At 38.0% G+C, this 23495-nt stretch overlaps 1 protein-coding gene across 2 annotated transcripts in view; it reads right to left on the bottom strand.

The window, feature by feature from the left end:
- The window catches only part of MAMDC2 (MAM domain containing 2), a 66639-nt gene that overhangs the window by 2081 nt on the left and 41063 nt on the right, over positions 1 to 23495 (bottom strand). Inside the window, exons 7-12 of one of the 2 annotated variants that reach the window (XM_068666703.1) lie at positions 20161 to 20254; positions 18499 to 18645; positions 16909 to 17174; positions 5932 to 6025; positions 4285 to 4437; positions 454 to 713 (exon numbers count right to left, since the gene is read on the bottom strand). In XM_068666703.1, coding sequence (XP_068522804.1) covers positions 454 to 713; positions 4285 to 4437; positions 5932 to 6025; positions 16909 to 17174; positions 18499 to 18645; positions 20161 to 20254 — 1014 coding nt within the window. Of the gene's footprint in view, positions 1 to 453; positions 714 to 4284; positions 4438 to 5931; positions 6026 to 16908; positions 17175 to 18498; positions 18646 to 20160; positions 20255 to 23495 lie in introns of those variants that run through there. The other variant, XM_068666704.1, reaches the window with a different exon arrangement.

The raw sequence follows: 23495 nt of genomic DNA on the forward strand, positions 1-23495 counted from the left end.
TGGTGCCACCTCAGAAAGATCAGCCTGCAAGACAAAGGTTTTTTTATCACAGCTTATTGATAATATCAAAATTAGACAAGGCTTTAGACGGCAGAAGGAAAAAAATGCACAAGTGGCCTAAATGAAAACTACTGCTACTGGCAAGAAGTATGAGAAAATGGCATTTAAGTAATTTAAAAAATAATAACTTTGAATTACTGAATTCATGAACTATGTTCATGGAGTGGTCTAGATGATCTCTGAAGGTCCGTTCCAACTGAACTATTCTATTCTGTTCTGTTCTAATCTATTCTATCCCATTCCATTCCATTTGTAATAAATTATGCATTACTTCAGCTTGTTCAGATGTCCATTTAGTGCTGTCTGTGTTTTTTTATGCAACCCAGAACTTAGCTTCTAGCACATATTCAGCTTAATCACCACTTTGACTGCATTGTGTTTGTTTTTTCTTACCTGGTAGGTTCTATCACTTTCATATTCTATTAGTGCCCTTAGCCACGAGATGCTTTGTTCCCCTGTCCTTCTCCACAAAGGAATCTCTTCATCATCACCTTCTTTTTTTAGATAAACACTTAATAATCCAGTCCCAGCTCCATACATGTTGTAGAAAAATGTCAGGCACTGTTTTCCAGAGACCCCTCTTAGTGATCTTGAAATTAGGTACGCTCTCTGTCCATAGACCATGTCAGATGCCTCTATGTACATGTAGTATCCTTAAAAAGACATAAAATTATTAGCAAAGTAAAATACATTCTCTCAATCTGTTCATTATGCTCAACATACTCACCAATATACAAACCTATGACTGAAACTCTTGATAAGGAATATTTCCTTGTAAGTGACATATTTGGTTTTTTATGTTTGTAAATTGCAGTATTAGTGATACTATAATAGCTGTGTATTGTAGTTATTGTAAGTTTGTGAATGCTAATACAGGAACGCAGACAAAGAAAAAAGCTATGTACATGTATATCTGATGAAATACATAATAGAAAGCAATGCAAAGTAAGAAAAAATAATTACATTTATTCTTAAATAAGGAATGCACTCTGACAGTGGTCTATTTGCAGATCTAGAAGGATAGTTGCACATACATCTGAGGGTACAGGTTAGGCTATGTTTAGAGCCAATGCTATTAACAAAGCAAATGAACTAAAGTACCTCTTTTAAATCACATATGACATCATTGACATTTCTGTTCTGTGACACAAGTGAGGAAAACTAGATTATCTAGAATCCATCAATGAACAAGAGATTGCCATGAACTCAGATCTGTGGAAAAATCAGTCATTAAGTGGTGGCGGAAAAATTATTCCCCCCACCTCCCTGAGATCCATCATTTAGAGATTTCCAACTGGAGTAAGCTCAATCAGAAGACTGAGAAACACCCCCACATCCCCTCTGCTGCACGTATCAGCTGTTTTGTGCTGTTTTGCAGCATGTGGTGGATCCAGATTTTGCTGCAGCCCCTGATACAGTACCATCACTCCCTATTTGTGGTGTTGGAGTGGGAAAGCTGCCCTTCTGCCACTGTGAGTACTGGAGGTGGGATGGTCCCCAGGAGGGTGAGGGGATTTCTGGGGATCAGTGAGGCAAGAGACAGACTGAGAGCAGCCAGAGCAGCTGGTAGATGTGTCTCTCAGAATATTCAAAGCCCTATTACCTAAACAAACCCATGCTGAAGTCATCCTCTCTAGCCAGGATTGCAGTTTGGCGGTCTGCAGCACTAAAGAGAAAGGGTGATAAGGATGATTATCTACAGCTGCAGATCTGTAAAGGAAAGATCATTTGGTGCAGTCTGTTGGAGAATTCCTGAGGCTGTTTATTCCAAATCTAGTGCAAGTGACTGCAAGAATTTTGTTATTCACTATGCTCAAAAGTTACTTCAGTTAGACATCAAAACCTGCAGCTTACACTGCAGCATAAAGTAACTTGCCTTTAGTTTTTAGGCCTGAATCATATTAGAAATGTATTGGAAAGACTAGATTATCTCTTGATTTTGTGAATTCAAACCCACATTACTTCTCAACACACTTTGCTGCAAACAGATGTGTGTTACCAGGAATAAATGTTTACATTGCTGTAAACATATTCTCCTGTCACAGGCCAGGCTTAAAGGATTCTCTTGCTTCACCAGAAACGCAAACTGTCAGTCTCAGATCTCAGAATACTTAGCAAAGTACATAAACTGAAAATGGATCTGAAGTCAGAAACACATGCTAAAATCCTATTCTTTTTCTTTGGCAAGAAACTCTTGAAGTCCTTCTACGAGTAGAGGGATATTGTCCTTGGAAACATGAGAATCAAAAAACTGAGTATTTGAAAGAGGAGAAAAAATGCTAGTATCTCAGGAATGTTCATAGGAAAAAAAAAAAAAAAAAAAAAAAGCAGCAAATGAGCTTGAATGTTGAATCTTATGATAGATTTGAGCTTAGTTTCTTACCAAAATAACCTGCATTTTTAATATGATGTACTCCTTTTAGATTTTATTATGGAGAAGAGTCTGGCAGATAGTATAGAGTTAGCCTACAGAGGCCTCTCCAACATTGTTACCCACATTTCAAAAAACACCTCCCAAATAAACTTTAAAAAACATTAGGAAAAATCCTCACCTATTTTAAGGCTGGTTGATGCAGAAAAACTGGACAATAAGGGTAACGAAGACTTAGAGACAATTTGTCATCTAGTTAACTACCTAAATATAAGTTTTTCAAATATTACATTTATACCTCTTCTCTACTTCTAAATAGAAAATGGACAAGAATTTAAATTATCCCTTTTGAAAATCATTCCACAGCACAAAGGTATCATTACTGGGAAAATGTTCTTGATTTGTACATAGACTGATTTTTTATTTGCATAACTTAACTGATAGAACTGGTCAGAATTTGCTCAGGTTTGTAAGAAATGCTTCTTGTTTTTTATTTCAGAACGTGTAAGAGGAATTTCAAGCTTTAAAACTCCCTTATCTCTGAAGGCTATTCATATTTCTACCTAGAATCTGCACCTTTTAGAACCAACAGTGGAAGAATGTAATTTCTTTGCAGCCTGATATTTCGTTCCTAAATGAAACATTTCAATTTGCATTCTTAATTTAATGTGCAGGATTTTGTCTGTACAGTCCCACAAACCACAAATTTGTCTCTGCAATTAATCTCCATGCTCTGCATGCAAATATTCAATAAATTTTACTAGGGAATGTTAAATAGACTTTTTGCTGAACGTGCAGAAAGCCATGCTTTTAGATAAAGTGATCAGAAGCAGGGCAAAACATGTATTTCCTTAGCTAGAAGAAAATCCTTTTCCACAATAGGTAGCTTATAACAATAATGTAGTTTACACTCAATCACAGTTGATATACAATAATAGTGAATAATAATAATAGTTTTTGGTGAGACTTTTAAACAGGTCAACTGCTTTAATGACCCAGCTAAAAATTTTAGCAGACTGCATTAGATTGCTACAGTATGTATGCTAGCTTGTCTGCAATGATCTTGTTGAATGGCTTGTTGAATGGATACTGTCCCTTGTGAATGAGGGCAAATCTAAAGGCAGCAAAAATAATTTTAAACCCATGTAAGCATTTAAAGTTCACAACCCTTAGGGCAGTTTCATTTGTTATACTGGCATCAGTGGAATTGATGTGGAGGTCTTCTGCAGGAACCCAAGTGCCCAACACAGCAATTCATTTCCAAAAGTCAGCAGGTACTATGGTTGGGAGAGTCAGGGGTGGGGGAGAATTTGGATGCAGTTTTGTGTGAACTCACTCATGATAATGGGGGCCCTACTCACCTACATCATTCAAAGAATAAAATGGCATAAGTAGGTGATAAAACAGATTTTCAAGATAAAAGCTCTGCAGGACTGCTTTTGTATTACCCATGTTTTGTTCGAAGTTCAAATAGGAAGTTGTTTATGTGGAAGAGATGAGCTCCCACCCAACTGTTCGCATTTTTGTTTTAGGGAATATTTGCAGAATCTAAGGGTTTGGGAGAGGGCTTTTTTGTAGGACCCAGGGAGTCACCCTGTCCTTTTTCTCCCAAGGGAAAGAGCTACTCTGAGATGTGAAGTTTGGATTCTTCACTTGGCCTGCAGATAATTCTGATGAAACACCACATTCTCAAACTATTGGTGGTTCCCTAAGAAACTTACTTACTTCATTTGGTTAATAATTGTTCTGAACAGAAGAGTAAAAAATGTTTCTGTGTTCCAGGTTATCATGTCGAAGTATTTTGATTAACTCTTAATATCTGTTCTGAAAGTTCAATATGAAGCTTAACTCACCTACCCCGGTAGTGTGGTCTCCTTTTGGTCCAGTGTAAGAAGTGGGAGTTGGGCCCCTTCTCCTGTGCCAAATTCCACGACCTCTCTTCTTCTGGGTAAACATACACTCATCTTTTTCAAAAGTACACTTTCCAGGAGAGGGTGGCAATAGATCTATAATGAGATGTCATTGTTTAAAACTGTAAATATATTAGATAGACGTATAGAGAGATTACACAAACAATACATTGCGTCTGTTCACCTGCTGAGATCATTTACATCTGCCTAGCAATACTTAGGGCTGTTACAAGCCTGTAAAAATTAGCTTAAAACGGAAGTACAAGATTTAGTTTTATTTTCTTCACAGCTTTGGGCAAATCTGTGCCTTAGTCTAGCTCACTAACATCTACTAACATTCTTTAAAACATCTTGTATAGTTTACTGTAGCTCTGACTCTGTAAATGGCTCTACCAGCCTTGTCTTCTTCACTACTGTAGCACCCAAGGCAGTTTAACGAGTCCCAGCACGTGTAACATGCATATTAATAGATATGCCTTGGCATCTGATTCCACTGTCACATACAACAGACTGCTACAATTTGAGCTTGTACTACAGGAGTTGCCACCATAAAATGTGTTCCCCTTTTGAAAAAGAGGAAGCCTTTGAGCATCTCTCACTCAGGAGCTATTTTTTGCTGCCATCAGTGACAACAGTCACTGTATGATTATAAAAAAGTCAAAGTCATAGCCCTAGTATGACTATACATTTAAATACCAGTTCTTCACTCTTCATTCATTTACAAACCCCTTAGGAACTACAAAGAGGCAAAATCAGCAACTTATGGAAATACTTTAGAAAAATGGCATGTTGCTTTATATGTGTGACTTCTCTCTCTCTGTTCAGTAATGGCTAGCTGCCTGAATGCACGAAATCCAGCCTGAAGAGATCATAAAATACTTATTATTACATGGCAATATAAATGGCATGGTAAATCTGCCTCATCACCATTTCAAAGGCATGGTTTTGTTCCAAAAAATAATGGGATCGTGCCTGTCTTATGAGAATGGCTTCCAAATTAAGATACAATCGTTGCATTGTCAAACCTCAAAAAAAAACAGAAGAGAGAGTTTGGGTGAGTTCAGCGAGGTTAGCCTGTGCATGTCAGAGTGTAAAGTCTCAGAAACACTGAATTCCTCCCACTATGGAAGTTAGGCTTGTCTTATCTGTGTACATTTCAGAGCTGCAGCTCAGATAAGAGACTGCATCTTGGCTTCACACAACTGTGCTTCTGGACAAAAAGAACAATGCTGTGTTTTGAAAATGTTGCTTTTGAGTCTATCCCCGGTCTCCTAAAGCCACTTTACTGTCAGTCTGACTTCTTTTATAAATGGGTGTGCCCCAAAAATAATGAACCCTGATACACAACTGAAGTCAGTGAAGTTAATTAGGAGTTAGCCGGTACCCCTGTGAACAAAACCTGGTTCTCACTCTATGCAAGATACTGCAAAAATAGGATTAATGCAATACATATTGGAAAAAGAAAAGACACCCCAGTGGAATGAAGTCAGCTACTGGAAAGGCTTGGAAAATGAAGGTATAAGATGTGCCCTTATTGAAAAAGGAACAGGGGGGTAGCAGCTGCTGAACAACAAATACACATGGTCTTACCAGCAGACTCGCAGCTTCCCAGGCTCAGAGTTATATCATCCAGTGCCACAAGTCCACAGTCCCAGAAGCTTTTACACCAACTCACAAAGACAACCTGCAATATATGAAGGAAGTTTCATGTATCTCCAACAAAAACTGGCACTACTAAGGGCCTGAAATTTTAGATTTTTCCAACTACGCTACTGATTTAACATCTACAGTACAGAAATGATGAACCAACTTTGATTCAGCACATACTAATACTGCCAATGACTGACATTTAAATCCAGTGGGTTTAGATGTTTTCATTAAATAGAAAGTGTTTTTTCATTTTTATAGGCAAATGATGTATCTGTATGTAGCTGCCATTTTACTAGGAGAGTGCATTTTTAGTGCATGTCAAAGGATGACTCACTAAAGGATTTTTTTAATTTAATTATTTTTTTTTACCTCCCCAATGAAACACCATTAAAAGTTAAGCATCCTCAGCCAACCCATCCTTATATCCAGGAAGTTTTATCTATGAAAACATAAATTTTAAGGAGTAGTGCAGCATGATGGCCAACAGGAATGGCCCAGGCAAAGTGCAAGCAAAGAACAACAAGGCGAAGATGAAACTACTGATTCTTCAGAAATGACACAAGGCCACGATGTCATAAGGCAGGAGACTGAAAACGCTAAGCATCATTCACAGTGTTTATCTGGCTTTTTAGAACATTAAGAACAGATCTCAAGATGTTTTATTTGACTACACATTAATTCTGCCATGGAAAATCCAAGTCACTCCCAGGATGGCAAAATAAAATACAAAGAAACCACTGAAACCGTAAGATTCCTAGCTGCTGTTCTCTCAAGGTTGACACAGAGCTGTTCGAATTACACAAGACACAATAAAGTCTATTTTGTGAAAATACTGCTGACAGTTTACTCTGCCTAACTACTGCAAACAACTGTCAATTCATTCAGGTTATGACCATAATTTGTGTGGAGCTTTTGAAAACAATTCTTTTGTGATGAGGTCTGAGCTAGTGACTAGTGACAGGTAAATGTCACTTCTAAAATTTAATATTTTGGAACAACTGTAAATACCTTGGGTACATATTTGAGGTTGAATGCTGATTGACAGTTTCATGCTGATAGAAAAAGATTTTTAAGAGCACTTAATGCATTATCTGTTATATCCTCTATTACCAGTGTAAGTAACATCTTCAATGTAGTCATCATACAGTAATTTTCTAGACTGATTTCCTTAGTTATATTTATTTATCTATCTGCTTATAAAACAGTCTTTTAAGAATGTGTGGGTTATACTGCCCAGCATGGAGCACTTTTCAAAGCCATTTTACATTCCAATCATCCAAACGATTCATTCCAAACCATTTTACATACCAATCCTGGTAGCAGGGATTATCAATCTTGCAAAATGTTAGAGGTATGGACTTGTCATTTGCCTCTTCATAGCACACAGAGGTGCTCAGTGTGTAGTAGCCTAAGAGTGGTCTTAGATGTTTTTTTTTATGTAGAGCTGCTCTCTCAATCGTAAGGTTTAACAGGGCAAAAATTGTTTCCTAATTTATAAGGCCATTCTCAAGAAACAGATGCACTTTTTTAAAAAAGTGGTAGCATTTCTTTGAATAAAGAATACAATAAATACTGACGTTGAGTGGACGTCATTCACTGTATTTTTAATAAATGCATTCTGGTGAACATTTGTAATAAACTAAAGACATATTACAGTTCTAAAACCAAGAATATTCAGAAAACCACACATGCAAGGGTGAGGTCAGTTCTCATTTGCGAAACAACATTTCCGCACTGTGGAATCATGTTCTAAGCAATGTTTTCCAATTGACATCACTGGGACCAGAATCAAGTTCTTTATTCTTAAATTGCAATAATTTGTTCCATACAAGGTATGCAATTACCCATTGGATCCTGCAGAAAGCGCTCCATTTTAAAAGCATCACAACCATATAAGACGGTCTGACAAAGGCCACTGAACAAGTATCCTTTGTACAAAGGATCGACCTGTTTCTGTGACATTTGTAAACTCATTCAGTTTTGTCATCTGCACCTTTAGCATTACTGATTCTCTGCCTGCTTTTTGTGGTACTGGGTGACATATTGCCATGAGCAGACTTTATAATTGCACAGGGTGGGGGAGGCGGTGCTTGAGTATGCAGAATTTCCAATATGAGCTATAGCATTATATGCTATAATTGTTCATTTTCCTCTTGGCTTATTTTGTTATGTTCTTGATTTATTTTTAAGCAATGGGGTAGAAGATATTTTTCTTCACAGGTCATCTATTCACTCTTCTTTTGTCCTGAATGTCCCATTTTTTGTCTTAAATGACCATTTTGGGGTACTTGAACTTTACCTACCAAAATTCCATCAGTTTGGATTGCACTCAGCCAGTCTTTTTCACCCTATCTCAGAACTCAACCCTTCCTACATTCTCAACAGCCCTAGTGTCTCATGGTGCTTTACATTTGCTCTTATTTTGAATGAAAATATTTCCTGGGTCAATTGTTCCAAAAGAAATTTTTATGAAGTTATCTCATGCCTTGGAGAAGAAAACAGCAGGATCTTTGTGCTCAGCTCACACTTTTTTTCACAAACCATGCCAAACGAACAATATGCTAATTGTTTCAAACTAGGTAACAAATCTTTCTGGACTAGCATGCTATCTTGGAGGCTAAATTAAAAACATTGTCAAATGCAGGCAGTTCTACTGAGACTGCCTGAACACTGAAAAATAAAACGTATTTTTCTCTCATGTCTCTTTTTCAACAAACAGACATTGCCAGGGCATTAGTCTCCTTCCATATCATTACCCTGATTTCTGGAGGCTGATTTGTTTATTTTCCAGTGCTTAATCAATTTTCCCGACCTGCAGCCTCAAAAATAAAAATGAGCAGGTCTTATCATTTATCCAAGATTATATATATCAGTAATGAGTAGCACCAAATGAGAACTGGTAGATTTCACTTCTCCTATGAGCTGCTTTTGGCTTGTGCCTCAGACATCAAGTCAAGTGGAATGGACTTCTCATCCTTACCTCTGCATCTCTGTGAGTTGATGTGAGCTAAAGGTATGCATATGAAGTGTGTATCAGTGTGCATCTGCTTTTGAAGGAGGGAGGAGTAGGACATGAGAATTACAGAGAGAGAAATAGGGAAGTTTGTAAACAGCAGCTTGAGGGTATTTGGATTGAAAACAGAAAACAGGAGAAAAGGATAGAAGATGTCCCTACATCCCTATGGGTCCAGTGCATTTTCTTTCCTGCTTGTCTATCCCAGAAAGTACAGCTGTTGCTCAGTTAAAGAGCAGGAACAAATAATAATAATAATTAAAAAAAAAAAAAAGAAAAAAAAGGAAAGAAATAGGGACAACAGTCAAATCTGGTGTCTGAACAGCAGGCTATGCCTCTGCAGCAAATTAATTTACCTGATTTTATTCTACTGAGTATTATGTTTAATCTATGCACTGTATATCTGCCTAGACTCAAAACTCATTCTGGCAGTTAGATACATATTTAAGACAAACTTTTTTGAAAACCTTTCCTGTCCAAGGCCAAATGGGTTACAGAAACAAACAATGAAAGAGAAACATACTAAGAGAACAAGGTGATTCAATATTTATTGTAGTTATTGCTACATCTATATTCAATGGATTGCATTGCCTAGTAGAGAATACTGCCTGCATGGTGATGTATACAGGACACTAATATCATGCACTGTCCTCCAGATCCTTCCTAGATTTCCAGTAATGTCCTATTATTGCTCTATTTCAATGAAATTGGTTCCTTGGCTCTTTCTGTTAGAGGCAAAGGTTCTTGCTTTTAGGCTGAAGAGTCTTTTCTGATGGCGTGGCGCAGTAATATCACAATATTAAGTACCCAGAACAAAAACAGAAAAGAAAAAAAAAAGAATATCAATTAAGTACCAAACTTAATTGTGTAATATTTAATGCAACGTATTCCCTTGCTTAGCTACTGTGAAGTTGCAGGCCACTGAGGAAGAACTTTCTAATATTTTCTGAGTAAGTTTTACAGTTCTTTCTAATATATCATTTCCGTAACTGTATATCAAACACCACAGACAGCGGGGTACACATTTTGTAAGTATTAATGCTACTATTTACAGACCCTAATATTGTTATTTCCAGTGACTGTTCTTTAAAACGTTTCTTGTTTTAGACATCACAGAAGGTAGGACAGAGAAGGGTCAAAATATAAAATGCAGCTGATTCAAACAAAATAATCAACCTTTATTTGACACAAGTGAGAGATTTTAAGAGGAGCAGGTGAGAACTAGGATGTCAGCTCCTCCACCTGGTACCTAGCTGGAAAACTGTATCCTCCCATACTGTTGACTTGGCTATGGTGATACAGGTTTTTATGGTATTCAAGACAACATTAGTCATTTACCAGTGACTTCTGTGGACAAGTAGGAGGCATGCTTTTATCAGTAGTAAAGATAAATCTCAGAATTAATTAATTTAATTACTACAGATTTTAAAAGACTACTCATTTCATTGAGCATTTTCACAGGGAAAAAGTGAGAACAAGGTCCAAAAACACTCATATCAAGCCCGATGATGGTGGAGAGTGGGTTGATAAAGGATGTTTAGGGAAAACAGTACAAGAAACAAATCAACCATAAAGGAATTTGTCTCCTACTGTAGCATGTTCAGCTCCTAGAGATCTGAAGAATTTGCTGAACTGGAGGTCACACATATACCACTGTGTTTGCTGGTCACTGCAATGTCTATTTTCCATGAATTTGCCCAATCCCTTCTGAAATGCATGTATACTATTCGCCTCTATAGCATCCTGTGGCAAGAAACTTCATTGTCTGGCTGTTCCTGAAAAAGTCCTTCCTTTTGTTTGTTTAAAAAAATAAATAAATATTGAAGCGTAACACTCAGTCAATTTCACTTTCTCACAACTGTAACTAAAATTAGTTATGGCAAAGGGGTGAAAACAAACAGATGAACTCATAGAAAGAGGATGAGAAAAAAAAATGACATCAAAGAAAAACACACTGAAGAGGAGGAAAAATAGAAAGAATAAAAGCCCAGGAAATGCTGCCACAACTGGTCTGAGGAAAGTAAGGTAGATGGGTTATGATGCCAGCTACCCTCTTGAGGATTTCTGTCTTAACTCTTTGGGTGGTATTCAGACACTACAGTGGCATCATACAAATCTGTATGAATGGAGGATAAACAACACGAGATTTTTGCTTTGTAAAACCAGGGGATGAGAATGGTGAATCAATCCAACAGAAATAAACAGAACTGATGTGAGCAGACCAAACTGCACTCAAACCTCTATTTTAATCTAGGTGTTAGGGATTTATTCTGTAGTTTCACAGAAGCAAAATCTTTCCATGGTTGCTTATGCACACAAGCACACACACACACAATATTAAAAATAAAATTAATGCTCTATGGTGCACGTGAGCATCTCCATCTTACACATGGCATAAGCAAATTGATCTTTCAGTTAGCACTGACCTTTCCCTGCTGGGTATTAACCTGGAAGATTAGATTCAGTTCATTCAGTGAGATGGAAAGAATCTACATATTTCAGAGTCAGATTTTTATACTGCCCTTCCATTTATTTTAATAAATGATAGAAATATCTTATTTTACATTAATTGTCTCACATTTATTTGCTGGGTATAGAGAGTATAAAAATACTTTTTATGCAAAGGACTATAGGTGTATACACTCACTTAAACAGTGTCTCAAATACAAAGGGAAAAATTGGAATTTAAATTTCCTGCCTTTTCACTAGCTTCATACAAAATGTATATTTGCATTATTTACATATATACATATGCAAACATATATGTATAATTATATAAAAGTATATATAAATATAAATGTTTATGACTTACTTAGTTGGATCATACCCACCCAACCTTTTCAATGTGGTATTTTGAAAGTGTAAAATAAAAGCCTGTTGGCCAGCTTCAAATTTCCTGCTCAAAGAACTCGAGCCAAAACTCTATGCCAGACTGAAGTTAGCTAATTCCAGAAGAACTTGCAAAAACCATTACATGAACCAAAGGGTGAAAGTCTGAGACTTTCTACTAGCCTGACACACACACACACACAAAAAAAAAAAAAAAAAAAAATTAAAACTTATCACATGGATTTTAAAGTATTGTTTTCAAAGCTCTGAGTGTAATATTCATAGTGAGAAGAAAGATGAAAGAAATACATATTCAGGTATTTTAGAAAAACTGTCTTCTGGCTGCAAAATCTTTATGACCTCCAGGACTCTCCAGCCAAAGGAACATAACGTCTGCCTCGCTGACCTAGCGGGCCATTAAGGAGCAGCCAGGAGACTGTTTGCTCTTTCCACAGACACTGAGCCAACCTACAAGTCACCAGTAACCAAGAACTTGATCAGCCAAACTACTGTGCACGCCTACAGCTTCATATCATTTACATCCAGATTTGATGCACCTCAGAAAACAATGTGATAGTCACATCAGCCTCCCAGAGAAAATGTTGTAGCTCCACCTTATTTTAGCAACACCTCGCTCCATTAAAAGACTGCATTTTCACTTGTTTATAACATTGCCAAGTTGCAATTATTTTAGCTCAGACTTTCCATTCTGGGTGCTTGCTTTAAGCTTGTTTTGGAAGATTTAAGCCAAAACAGTTCCATCGTTTCCAAGAACAGGGCTAGGAAAAAAGGCATTATTTTGCCCCTATTTAAAAAGTTCTTTGAAAAGCTTGGTCACTCTGAGACTTTGGAGTAGGACAATGAGAAGTTTCTGGGTTTGGTCTTTGTACCAGAATTGCGCTTTTTGTCAATTCATTACTTTTAGAAAACCTAAAATTTGTAAGAACTTGTACAGGCAGGGACAGTGGGGAGTGGGACATGGACAGGATCTGAGGAAACGACTGGAGCTGCGGAGCCAGAAGTAAAATGGGGAATATGAGTGGGGTGTTGCTGCCTATGGGGCAGGACAGAAAACACAAAGAGGCCCCCACGAGGCACCAAGAGACATGAGTACAGGTTAGAGGAGACAAGACAAGAGATACCAAGTTTCACTGAGCAGATAAGGGTCTTGGATTCAATCTCCCCCCAGAACCTGCAGTGTAATCCCTGAGCTGCTGTCTCACGCCACTCCTTACAGTCAGGCAAATGTGCTGTGATGCACTTCCACCAGCTGCCTACACTGAAGATGGCAAATGGCTATCCCTTGCCAGATATTTCATTAGGTCCTTGGCAGATATCCTTACAGATAACTAAGTGAATGCTTATATAATGCCACAGCATGCTTCTTCACTTCCTTCTGCCAGCTTTCAAAAAAAAAAAAAAAAAAGAAACAACAAAATTAAGCACAAAATGACTTTTTAAAGGATTTAAGTGGAAGAGATGGGCATGAGATTGAAAAGAAAAGAAAGAATCAGGCTCATCGTGCAACTTAATTCAAGCCTATTTGTGAATATTACAACTGGACAACCCATAACTACACCAATTTTTCACCCTCACCTTATGGCAAGAAAGCACACACTTAAACTTTGGCATAATTTGTATTTTTCATGCTATCTTCTCAGCCTTAAATTATATACGGATGTATTTTCCTACATATATTTCATACATGTACTTTTTCATGCATAGTTGCCTTTGCTTCAGAAGATTGCCCATTGTCTTCCATGTACAAATTGTCTAATGAAGACTTACTAAACTAATCGTAAATATACATATGCAACCATCACAGAAACCATAAAACAGACAATCCATTATACAAAGTTCAAGACGTTACAGCGTGTTTGTGATTGATTATGTACCAATGGCCTCTATTACATATTTAAAGCTGCAGCTTAATACCTATTCTAAACCTAATTTAATCTTCCAATCCAGGAAAAAAAATTGTAAGGTAATACATTTCAATCAAGGTTAAGGCTTCATCTCCCCCAGATACGTAATTTGGCTAAGGGATGTCTGAACTGTGGATTGCTGGACACAGTAGTCTTCTAAAGCCTAATAGATCTCACTTTTTTTACATATTTAAAGAATGTAAACTCAATAAGGATATTTTGCAACTTGTTTCTATGGAAAAGAGGGCCTTCTCACCACAAGACCTAAACTGGTACAGTCAATACAACAGAAGGAAGGGATGCTACCCGAAAGCTTGGTAAGTGGGCCCATGTGAAACTAATGAAGCTCAACAAGGCCAAGTGGAAGGTGCTGCACCTGGGCCAGGTCAGTCCCAGACATGAGCACAGACTGGGAGAAGAACTCAGAGAGCAGCCCGGCAGAGAAGAACCTGGGGGTTCTGGTAGATGAAAAATTCGACATGAGCCAGCAGTGTGTGCCTGCAGCCCAGAAGGCCAACTGTGTCCTGGGCTGCATCAGCAGAGGGGTGGGCAGCAGGTGGAGGGAGGTGATTGTGCCCCTCTGCTCTGCCCTCATGAGGCCCCACCTGGAGTGCTGCATCCAGGGCTGGGCCCCCAGCAAAAGAAAGATATGGGGCTGTTAGAGTGGGCCCAGAGGAGGGCCACAAAGTTGATCAGGGGGCTGGAGCACCTCTCCTGTGAAGAAAGGCTGAGAGAGCTGGGGATGCTCAGCCTGAAAAGAGCAGACTCCAGGGAGACCTCATTGCAGCTGTTCACTACTTAAAGGGGGCTTATAAAAAAAGGAAGGTAACTTCTTCCTCAGACAGATAAATAATAGGACAAAGGGGAATGGTTTTAAACTAAAAGAGGGGAGATTTTGATTAGAGGTTAGGAGGAAACTTTTCACTCAAAAGTTGGTTAGGCACTGGAGCAGGTTACCCAGAGAAGTAGTGGGTGTCCCATCCCTGGAGGAGTTCAAAGCCAAGCCGGGGCTTTGAGCAACCTGGTCTGGTGAGAAGTGTCCTTGCCCATGGTAGGGGACTTGGAACTGGATGAATTTAAGGTCTCTTCCTACCCAAGCCATTCTGTGATTCTATGAAACCACTGAAGGTTTTTGAGAATTGTCAGATGCCAACTTAACCCCCTTCTGCAGAGCATGGAGTTCGTAAAGCCCCTCCAGCAGACCTTCAGGCTCAGAAGCAGAGAGTATATTCCCTTGACTTCTTCTCTCCTGTACCCTATTACTGCCCACAGGCAGGCTAGTGGCTACAGACATGAAAGCTGAATTTCAAGAAAAGTTTTACAAGCTTTCAATCCTAGGCAAGCTTCTTTGCAAGTTTTTTAGATACACTAATTTCTAGGAAAACATAAAAATAGTTCTTCATAAATCCACACTGAAAGAAATTTTCCATGCAAATGTCAGATACTAAAAAAAAAACCTGCCACCTCCGCGGCTATAAACCATTTGTAAGCAGTTATGTTGAGCTGTCATCACTACTCACACAGTGTTACACTGCTCAAGCTACTGAGCCTTTTTAGAAGTAATAAAAATATATGGAAACAGGAGATGGCGGAAGTATATTATAAACTAGCCTTTTTGACCAGTATCTTTTCATGTTTTAAGGAAAAGAAAAATATATTTTTCTGCAAATATTTTGGGTTGATACTAAGAGAGTTTTCTATTGCTCACTTTCTTGGCAGTAATAAAATTCAGAAATTGCTTCTTTCTGTATGAGTTGAAAGGGCATTAGAAATGAATTTAAGTTTTATGTGTAAAAAATATAGACAAGAATTTTTTTATTATTATTTAACAGATGTCTAGAGAAAACTACCCAACAATTAGGATTGAAACTTTTAGTGTAAACTTCCTTTTTAACACATTCTAGCAACTTTTCTTTTTTACAGGGCATTTACTTCCAGACAAAAAGGTTTTTTTTTTTTGTTTGTTTGTTTGTTTGTTTTTGTTTTGTTTTGTTTTTTGTTTGTTTGTTTCCCCAAGGAGTTAAACTAAGTAATTCCTGTCATTTCAAAAATTACTTTATTGTGAGGAAAAATGCTTAAGATGCTTATCTATAATTTAGAAATACTTTTATTTGACCTCTGAAAATCACCTAGTCCAAATCCCCTGCTGAGCAGGATCACCTGGAGCACATCGCACAGGATGACATCCAGGTGGGTTTTGAATATCTCCAGTGAAGGAGACTCCACAACCTCTCTGGGCAACCTGTTCCAGTGCTCTGTCACCCTCACAGTAAAGAAGTGCCCCCTCATATTGAGCCAGAACTTCCTGTGCTTCAAGCAGCTAATAATAATAATAATAATAATAATAATAATAATAATAATAATAATAATAATAATTAAAAAAAAAAAAAAACTGTATTTATCTCAGTGTTCTCAGGTAGTGATCTATCTGGTCCTCTTCTGATGACTCAAAGATAGTAAAAAAGCATTACAGATATTGGGATAACTGCCAAAGTAGCTCCTATGCAAATTTGAGCAAGTCACCTGAGAAAAGCAAGTCTTTGTAAGAAGAGTGGAGATGTGGAACAATAGTAGTTTGAAGACTTATTCAGGAGCTGATATAAAATATATCATTATTAACTTGGTGAGCTATTAAAATGACCTCTCCAACCAGACACTGCAAATGTTTAAAGTCTACTGCTCTAAATTACACTGACTTCTGTTTTTATATTTTAACCTAGTAGCTTACTGTTGGACCAACTCCCCATTTTGACCAGAACTTTGACTGTCACTGAATTTTTTAAATAATTACAATCTGTAATTCACTAAGCTAATTGGAATCACACAGGAAATAAACACAGAAATATATAAACATAGCACTGAGAAACCAACATACAACCAGCTGTTGTTCCATGTCCTCCAGTGAAGTCTCTGAATACTGCCTGTGCTTCAGGGCACCGCCCTGTGCCCCATGCAAAGCCGCTTTACTGGGGCTCACTTGGGAGCTAGGCTGCAAAGAAGGCACCTACCCACTCTACTGCCCAGGGACCTTTATTTCACTTTGGAGGTATGACTCATAGGATTATTCACTGGATAAGAGAGCTGCCTGAAAGGAAGGGGCAAGGAAAACCTCCATCTGTAACTCTGCAGATGTGAAGAACTGGATCTTACCTTGCAAGGCATAGGCTTTTTGAAGGAGATTTCAGCTTGAGTCCAAACTCCCTTCGGAGAGTCCAGCACAGACCAGATTTTTTCTTGAACCACATGATTCTCCTCAAAAATATAAACAGTGAGGGTGCCGCTCATTTTGAAAAAACCATACAAGGCATAATAAAAACGTAGGCAAAACTGCAGGTTTCCTGGCAGGGTTGGGCCGTACAGACGTCCAATGTACCCAGGCTGTGATGTAAACTTCGTGTTTGCCAGCAAGTAATAACCTGCAAGACATTGCAGTTATTGAGTATTTCTAATAGACAATTAGCACAGCTTATTTGCTATTAAAGCAGCTTCCATTACTGCAGCAGACTTTGGTTGTAAAAGCAAATCCTACTGGCAGGAAACAGATACTGAAAGGAAGTAAGAATTTTTTTCTAAAAACATCCCTGCTATTTCAAATTAAACTGGCACACAGCTAAGTTACTAGAAATAAGTACTTTTCAAATACACGTGGAAATACTCTCTGGCCTGCTGGATCCCTCACTATTTCAAAGGTACTGCTCTGAGAACAAAGAATGGAGAATGGGGCACCAAGCACATTATTCCCTGCAACGAGTATGAAAGAGATCAGGCTTTAGCACACATGATTAATAACCACAAATACTCTACATAAGGGGATGTGTAAGAAGCACTACGTCAGTGCAAAAGACATTTTCAGAGCTTATTAGCAGGCCTTTTACTATGTGGTTTCACTACGCAAAATTTGACAGTTTTCCCTTAAAATGCCAACAGTCCTATGCCTGGAAGAGTTAGGAACCCCAGCTCTCCTCTATATGAAAAGCAATTCATTGAGCCACTATCATATTTGCTTGCATGTTTTTGTGGAGTGTTAATAATAATAATAATAATAATAATAATAATAATAATAACAACAACAACAATAATGTGTACAAACAAGTGATGCACAATGCAATTGCTCACTACCCACTGACCAATGCCCAGCCTAATCCCGAGCAGTCCGGCCCTCCCACCCCAGCTAGCCACCCCTATATATTGTTTAGCATGACGTCAGATGGTATGGAATACCCCTTTGGCTAGTTTGGGTCACCTGTCCTGGGTCTCCCCTCCCAGCTCTTGCTGCACCCCCAGCCTGCCCATTGGCAAGACAGAGTGAGAAGCTGAAATGCCCTTGGCTTGGTGTAAGCACTGTTCCGCAACAATTAGAACATCAGCATGTTATCAGCAGTTATCTTCTCATCCTAATCCAAAACAGAGCACCCTACCAGCTACTAGGAGGAAAATTAACTCTGTCCTAACTGAAACCAGGACATGGAGTCATGTCCTTAGTGACTGCAGATCAGTGCCGCCTGGTGACACTATTTATGTCCCTGTGTGGCCATTCCACATGTGACACTACCCCTGCACACGCAGGTACAGTCTGAGTCCCAGCTAGGGCTCAGCAGCCTGCCCTGATTTCTCACTGCAGGGTTTTATAGTGAGGCAATCTAACCAGCATGACAATGATGTTATTTAACTGAGTAAAAATTTATGCAACAGGTTAAGCTTTATGCAGATTGGTTCTTCTAGGGAAAAGTTTTGATTTACCGAACCCAGTAGTGTGATCTCCTACTCTATACACATTGCGCTTCACTTTCACTCTGCTCCATCCTGGGCCATCCTTGTGATCCTGGTAAAAATTACACAGATCTTCTTCAAAATTGCAGCTTGCTTCTGCAGGATTGAAGGATATTCCTAAAAGATAAATGCATATGTTCTGTTAGGAAAAGTGCAGTATGACAAGTACAGGCATTTGAAGCACAAGTATGCCAAAGTATACTCTGTTTCATCTTTCTTTGCATTACAGAAGACAAGAACATATAAAGATGTTACGCATACATGATGCAAAGTCACACTAACATCAAGCTATCATTTTTCTATCACAAGTGGATGTTATTTTCTTATATTGTTGCTGAAGGGGGAAAAAAATCCTCCCTCTCTGTCCCTATAAAAAACAAATAAGCTACAAACTTTAAAAGAAGATTCTTCCTTCAGGACATAATGCATGAAGACATTGAAGTAATTCTTTTGATCCTTCCCTTCGCTCAGAATATATTTGGACAAAATGAGTGTGTGTGTGCGTGTGGTTGTCATAATTTCATTTCAGTTTCCAAGGGGATAGCTTTCTAGTATAAGAATTCAGTATTTTTTTTAAAAAACAGCACCTCTCAAAAGCTTTTTGCAGTAATGGATTATGTGTGTGCATATGCATACTCTGATTCTGTAAGTCAAATAGCTTTTGTGTACCGCCTTATGGCTATGGACTCATTTTAGCACTGCAACGAGGAAAACTGCATCATTTATAGCACAGTTTATTAAAAGTTAATCTAACCTTCAGTCCTACTGACAGCTCTCTCCTGACCTGTGATGAAAGGGTGCTTTTTAAGTAAAATATCTTGACTTTAAAAACTTCATCAGTCACTTGCTGCAGACACTGTGTGAAGGAAGGGACACAACCCAAAGTGACCATGTGATTTTTGGCTAGGCCAGGATCAGCATCAGTTTACAACAGCACACATGACACTTGTGCACAGAGGCTAAGCAGGATTTTCATGCAAGGGCAGCGATACAGGCTTCAGGACAAGAAAAATTCTGAGAAATGCTTCTTTTTTTAATTTTATCTTTTGTCCTCAAATAAGCCAGATCTATGCACTGGTATTTTTCTCTGCCTACAGAGAAATAAGCGGCAGGTATTGTCTCTGTCTGAGACAAATAATACTACCTGGAACAATGGAAACAGGAAGGCAAGGCTCCTGCTTTGGTTCTCAAGAACACCTCAGGACATGTGGCATGGTGGAAGATATTCCCTACATTGGCAAATGTGGAAAGCCCTGGACATCTGCTTCCTCATACCTTGGGAAATCCCTCTCTCTTTCTGGTACAGGTATGATAATTTGTTTTAGCACTGGGGAGATGCAATTGGAGCATTCAGTCCAGCACAGTAGATGCAGATCCCTGAGGCAAGGTAACTGGAAAGGAAGCACTAGGGATTGGTTTCTAGATCAACTGATCAAGTGAATGGCTTTAGTCTTTATCTGCCTTACACTGCTATTTTGTCACTAGTAGGACAAGAAGGCCAATGGTGTTGCTCAGCTAAGAAGGCAGCATCTTCACAACACTACAAAATATTTCAAGTACTGACACAGGCAGGTCAAAGGGACAGAGCAAAGGGAGAAAATAAGGATGGTAAATAGCAATAAGAACTCATACCTGTCTGATTGCTGCAGTAAGACGGAGAGAAGGAAATGTCATCAAGAGCAACATAACCTCCCTTGGCACTATTGAAAGCAACTTCAAATACTACCTGGAAATAATAATAATTTGTTATTCATTTACCATCTACACAACAATAATTTTGTTACACACCTTCCTATTACAGAATTCTGACCAGATCTCCCAGACAGACTTCATGTACCTCAGATAGCATTACAGGTGTTGGGACAAATTGAATTGTCATGATTCATGATATAAGTCCAAGTCTGACTCTTGAACCAAATCTTTGTCCATTTAAGGTCAAGGAAAAATCAAAGAGAACAGAGCTTTTCTGCTGCTTTATGAACCATCGATTTTAAAGATGCAGTCAGGCTCCTCCAATTATACCATACCAAGATAATACTCAGGGTCATCACCTTTTATTGGCCATAACTCCAATGCTGCCTCATTATCACTGTATCTAGCATCTATCTTAATCAAGAGCTAGAACAAAACTGCATGGATTATCCTGCATGAATTGTTGTTGTCACATTAACTTTTCACTAAACATCCTCAGACATTGAAACCCATGCCTTGGAATCAGCAGGAAAGGAAGTTTTCCTTTTCAAAAAATCAGTTAAGAACCAGAAAAGCTATCCCTGTATTTTGTTTACGAGAAAATCAAACACTGTGTGTACTTTGCCACTCCCAAGGGAAATTATTTCCTCTAGTAAGCGGAGGACAGTCCATAACTCTTCAGGAAGTGTGCTAAAAATTATCTGAAGTATCAAAGCACTGAGATACAGGAAAACTTTGAGAAAAAGCCTGAATCACAAGACAACCCCAGGGACAAAACAAGCATATATAGACAAATGCTTCCAGATTGAGATCTTCTCTAGTGATAGCAATGTCTGTGATGTGTTGCCTACAGATGGGAGCCAAACTAGAAGAGCTGTGTAAGAAACCTGAAACATTTCCTTGAGCCAGATGAAGAAAGAGAAGGATCCTCATGAAGCAACTGAAAAAAAAATATATGTAAAGTTTAATCTTATTTCTGTAAAATTATATCTAAAATAATGAGAATGATGGATTACATAAAAATTCCTGGAACAGAATAAACACACAGTTTTCCCACTATCTTGCTTTGAGCAGAGGTCACCTACAGAACAACTGTTTATGATGACAAGCTTCCACTTCTTCTGTCACACTGCATTCCCAGTGGTTTCTTTTCTTCCACATATTTGTCTAATCAGCTTTTGAACAGGTCACAGGAATGGTATCTATAGTGTGTTGTGGCATTGATTTCTGCGGTTTAGATATGATACGTATAAAAAATCTCCCTTTGGGTTTATTTTTGAAACTAATCCAAATTATGAGAAACAGTGAACAGTCAAACTTTCCTGTGTCATGATTTTTATAAATTTCTAACACATTCTACTTTAGTCATGTTTTTTGGAGGCTAAGAACTCTTACTTTATTAATTTAAATTGATTATCCCCATCTCCCTCTTGTAATTTTGAGGATATTCATTGCTAACTGAAAGGACTGGAGTTGTGAATTCTCCTGAAGGCAGGGATACCCTGAGCATTCATTCGTTTAGTGGTATGACATCCCATGGTTTGCTGTATATTCCTGTTAAACAATTTCCAGCATTCCAGGTGGCCAGTAAGAACTGAGGTAATGTTTTCATAAGACTAACCACAGTAACTCCAAGGTCTAAGTGATCATTAACAAATTTACAGCCAGTGATGCTGTAGGGGCCACAAAACAGTGGAGTCAGGTATGTGAGAGGAGGCAGGGAGGGAGGAAGGCAAGTAGCAGGGCCAGACCCTGGGCTTCAGCAGAGCAGATTTTGGCTCACTCTGAAGGGCAACCGAGCCCAGGAAAGCTGCTCTGCCTTTTTTTTTTTTTTTTTTTTTTTTTTACATACACATGCACTGACACATTAAGATTCTAAAGGAAGACTGCAGTGCGGGAATTCCTTCACAGGGCACACATGCAAAAGATGCATTTGTTTTTTCTGCTGTGGTTAAGTATTCATGCACTTCCTCTATTTCACCTTGATTGGACTGCCAGAGACTTAAACATATCTTCAACTTCCAATGTTGCTAAAGGCTTTATAATTAATATCACTGATGCAGAATGACATTCCCACACATTCTTTTCTACCTGCCAGAGCATGTGGTCTCTTCTGTTTTTCCCATTTGCACACAACTCCTGTTTTTTGTGGAATGTTTTTTATTTTTTTAATCTTCTAACTCTCTTCACTTCATTGTTTAATCATTCCAATTTTCTGACCCTCTTAATCTTTTCTGACCTTTTTTTTTTAAGTAATTTGTTCTTAGTTTCAAATATAGTGTTTTAAAATTATGACCGTGATATCAGCAAATGTTATACATCTTCTGTTCCTATTGTCCTGGGTTGACGTGCACTTTGCTATCAGATCTCATCTGGTTTCCCTTACCATATGAAGTCTGACAGTTTCAACAGATGACTTGGTCACTGACATTACTGTGTATGAAACAAGTATGTAACATTTAATGAAAATTAGCTTTACTCCTAATATTTTCTGAAAATCTGTAGGTTTACACTGAATGGTGAATAAATTATGTAGAGTTAACGCAAATACATTTAAATCTGGTTTCTCTGTAATCTTAGTATTATATATCTATATATCTATAGCATATACAGATATATGAATATCTGTGCTATATATATAGATACATATGTATAATGTGTGTAATATATATATATTATTTGTAAGTACATATATGCATATATGGCCCACTGTTTGTTCCAAACATCTTAGATATTTATATATGTATATATACTATATATAATATGTATACACACACATACACACTGTTTATTCCAGTCTTCTAAGGTATTTGTTTTTCAGTAAACGTTAGGGAATAAAAAAAAATCTACTTTTTTCTGTAATTTGATCGTTAATTATAGCTACCATAGAGAGATAGCTTTCACATCTAAGGGCTATTGTACTATTTAGACCCAAGTTTGGATTCTGTCTCATAAAAGCAAAAACAGATTATATAATACAGACATTTAGAACATTTTTTTTAAGTTTTTCTTCTACAGTGTGAGGCATGCATAATTTTATGATAGTCAGCATCTTAAAAAGTGAATTATCAATTCACAGAAATATGGGACTGAAAGGGCAATGACATTAGTTGCTAGGAACAAAAAGATTTCACGTTAGTAGGACTCTACAACCTCCCATGACAGTCGCTTCAAGCAATTCACCACCTGACTTCATCTTTACTGAAAAACAAAGAGCAGCATGAAAAGTGATTTTTCCTTGACCTTTATACAGTGGACAAAGGAAACAACAAAGG

The sequence above is a fragment of the Anas acuta genome, chromosome Z (assembly GCF_963932015.1).
Source record: "Anas acuta chromosome Z, bAnaAcu1.1, whole genome shotgun sequence".
In the NCBI taxonomy this organism is placed as follows: Eukaryota; Metazoa; Chordata; class Aves; order Anseriformes; family Anatidae; genus Anas; species Anas acuta.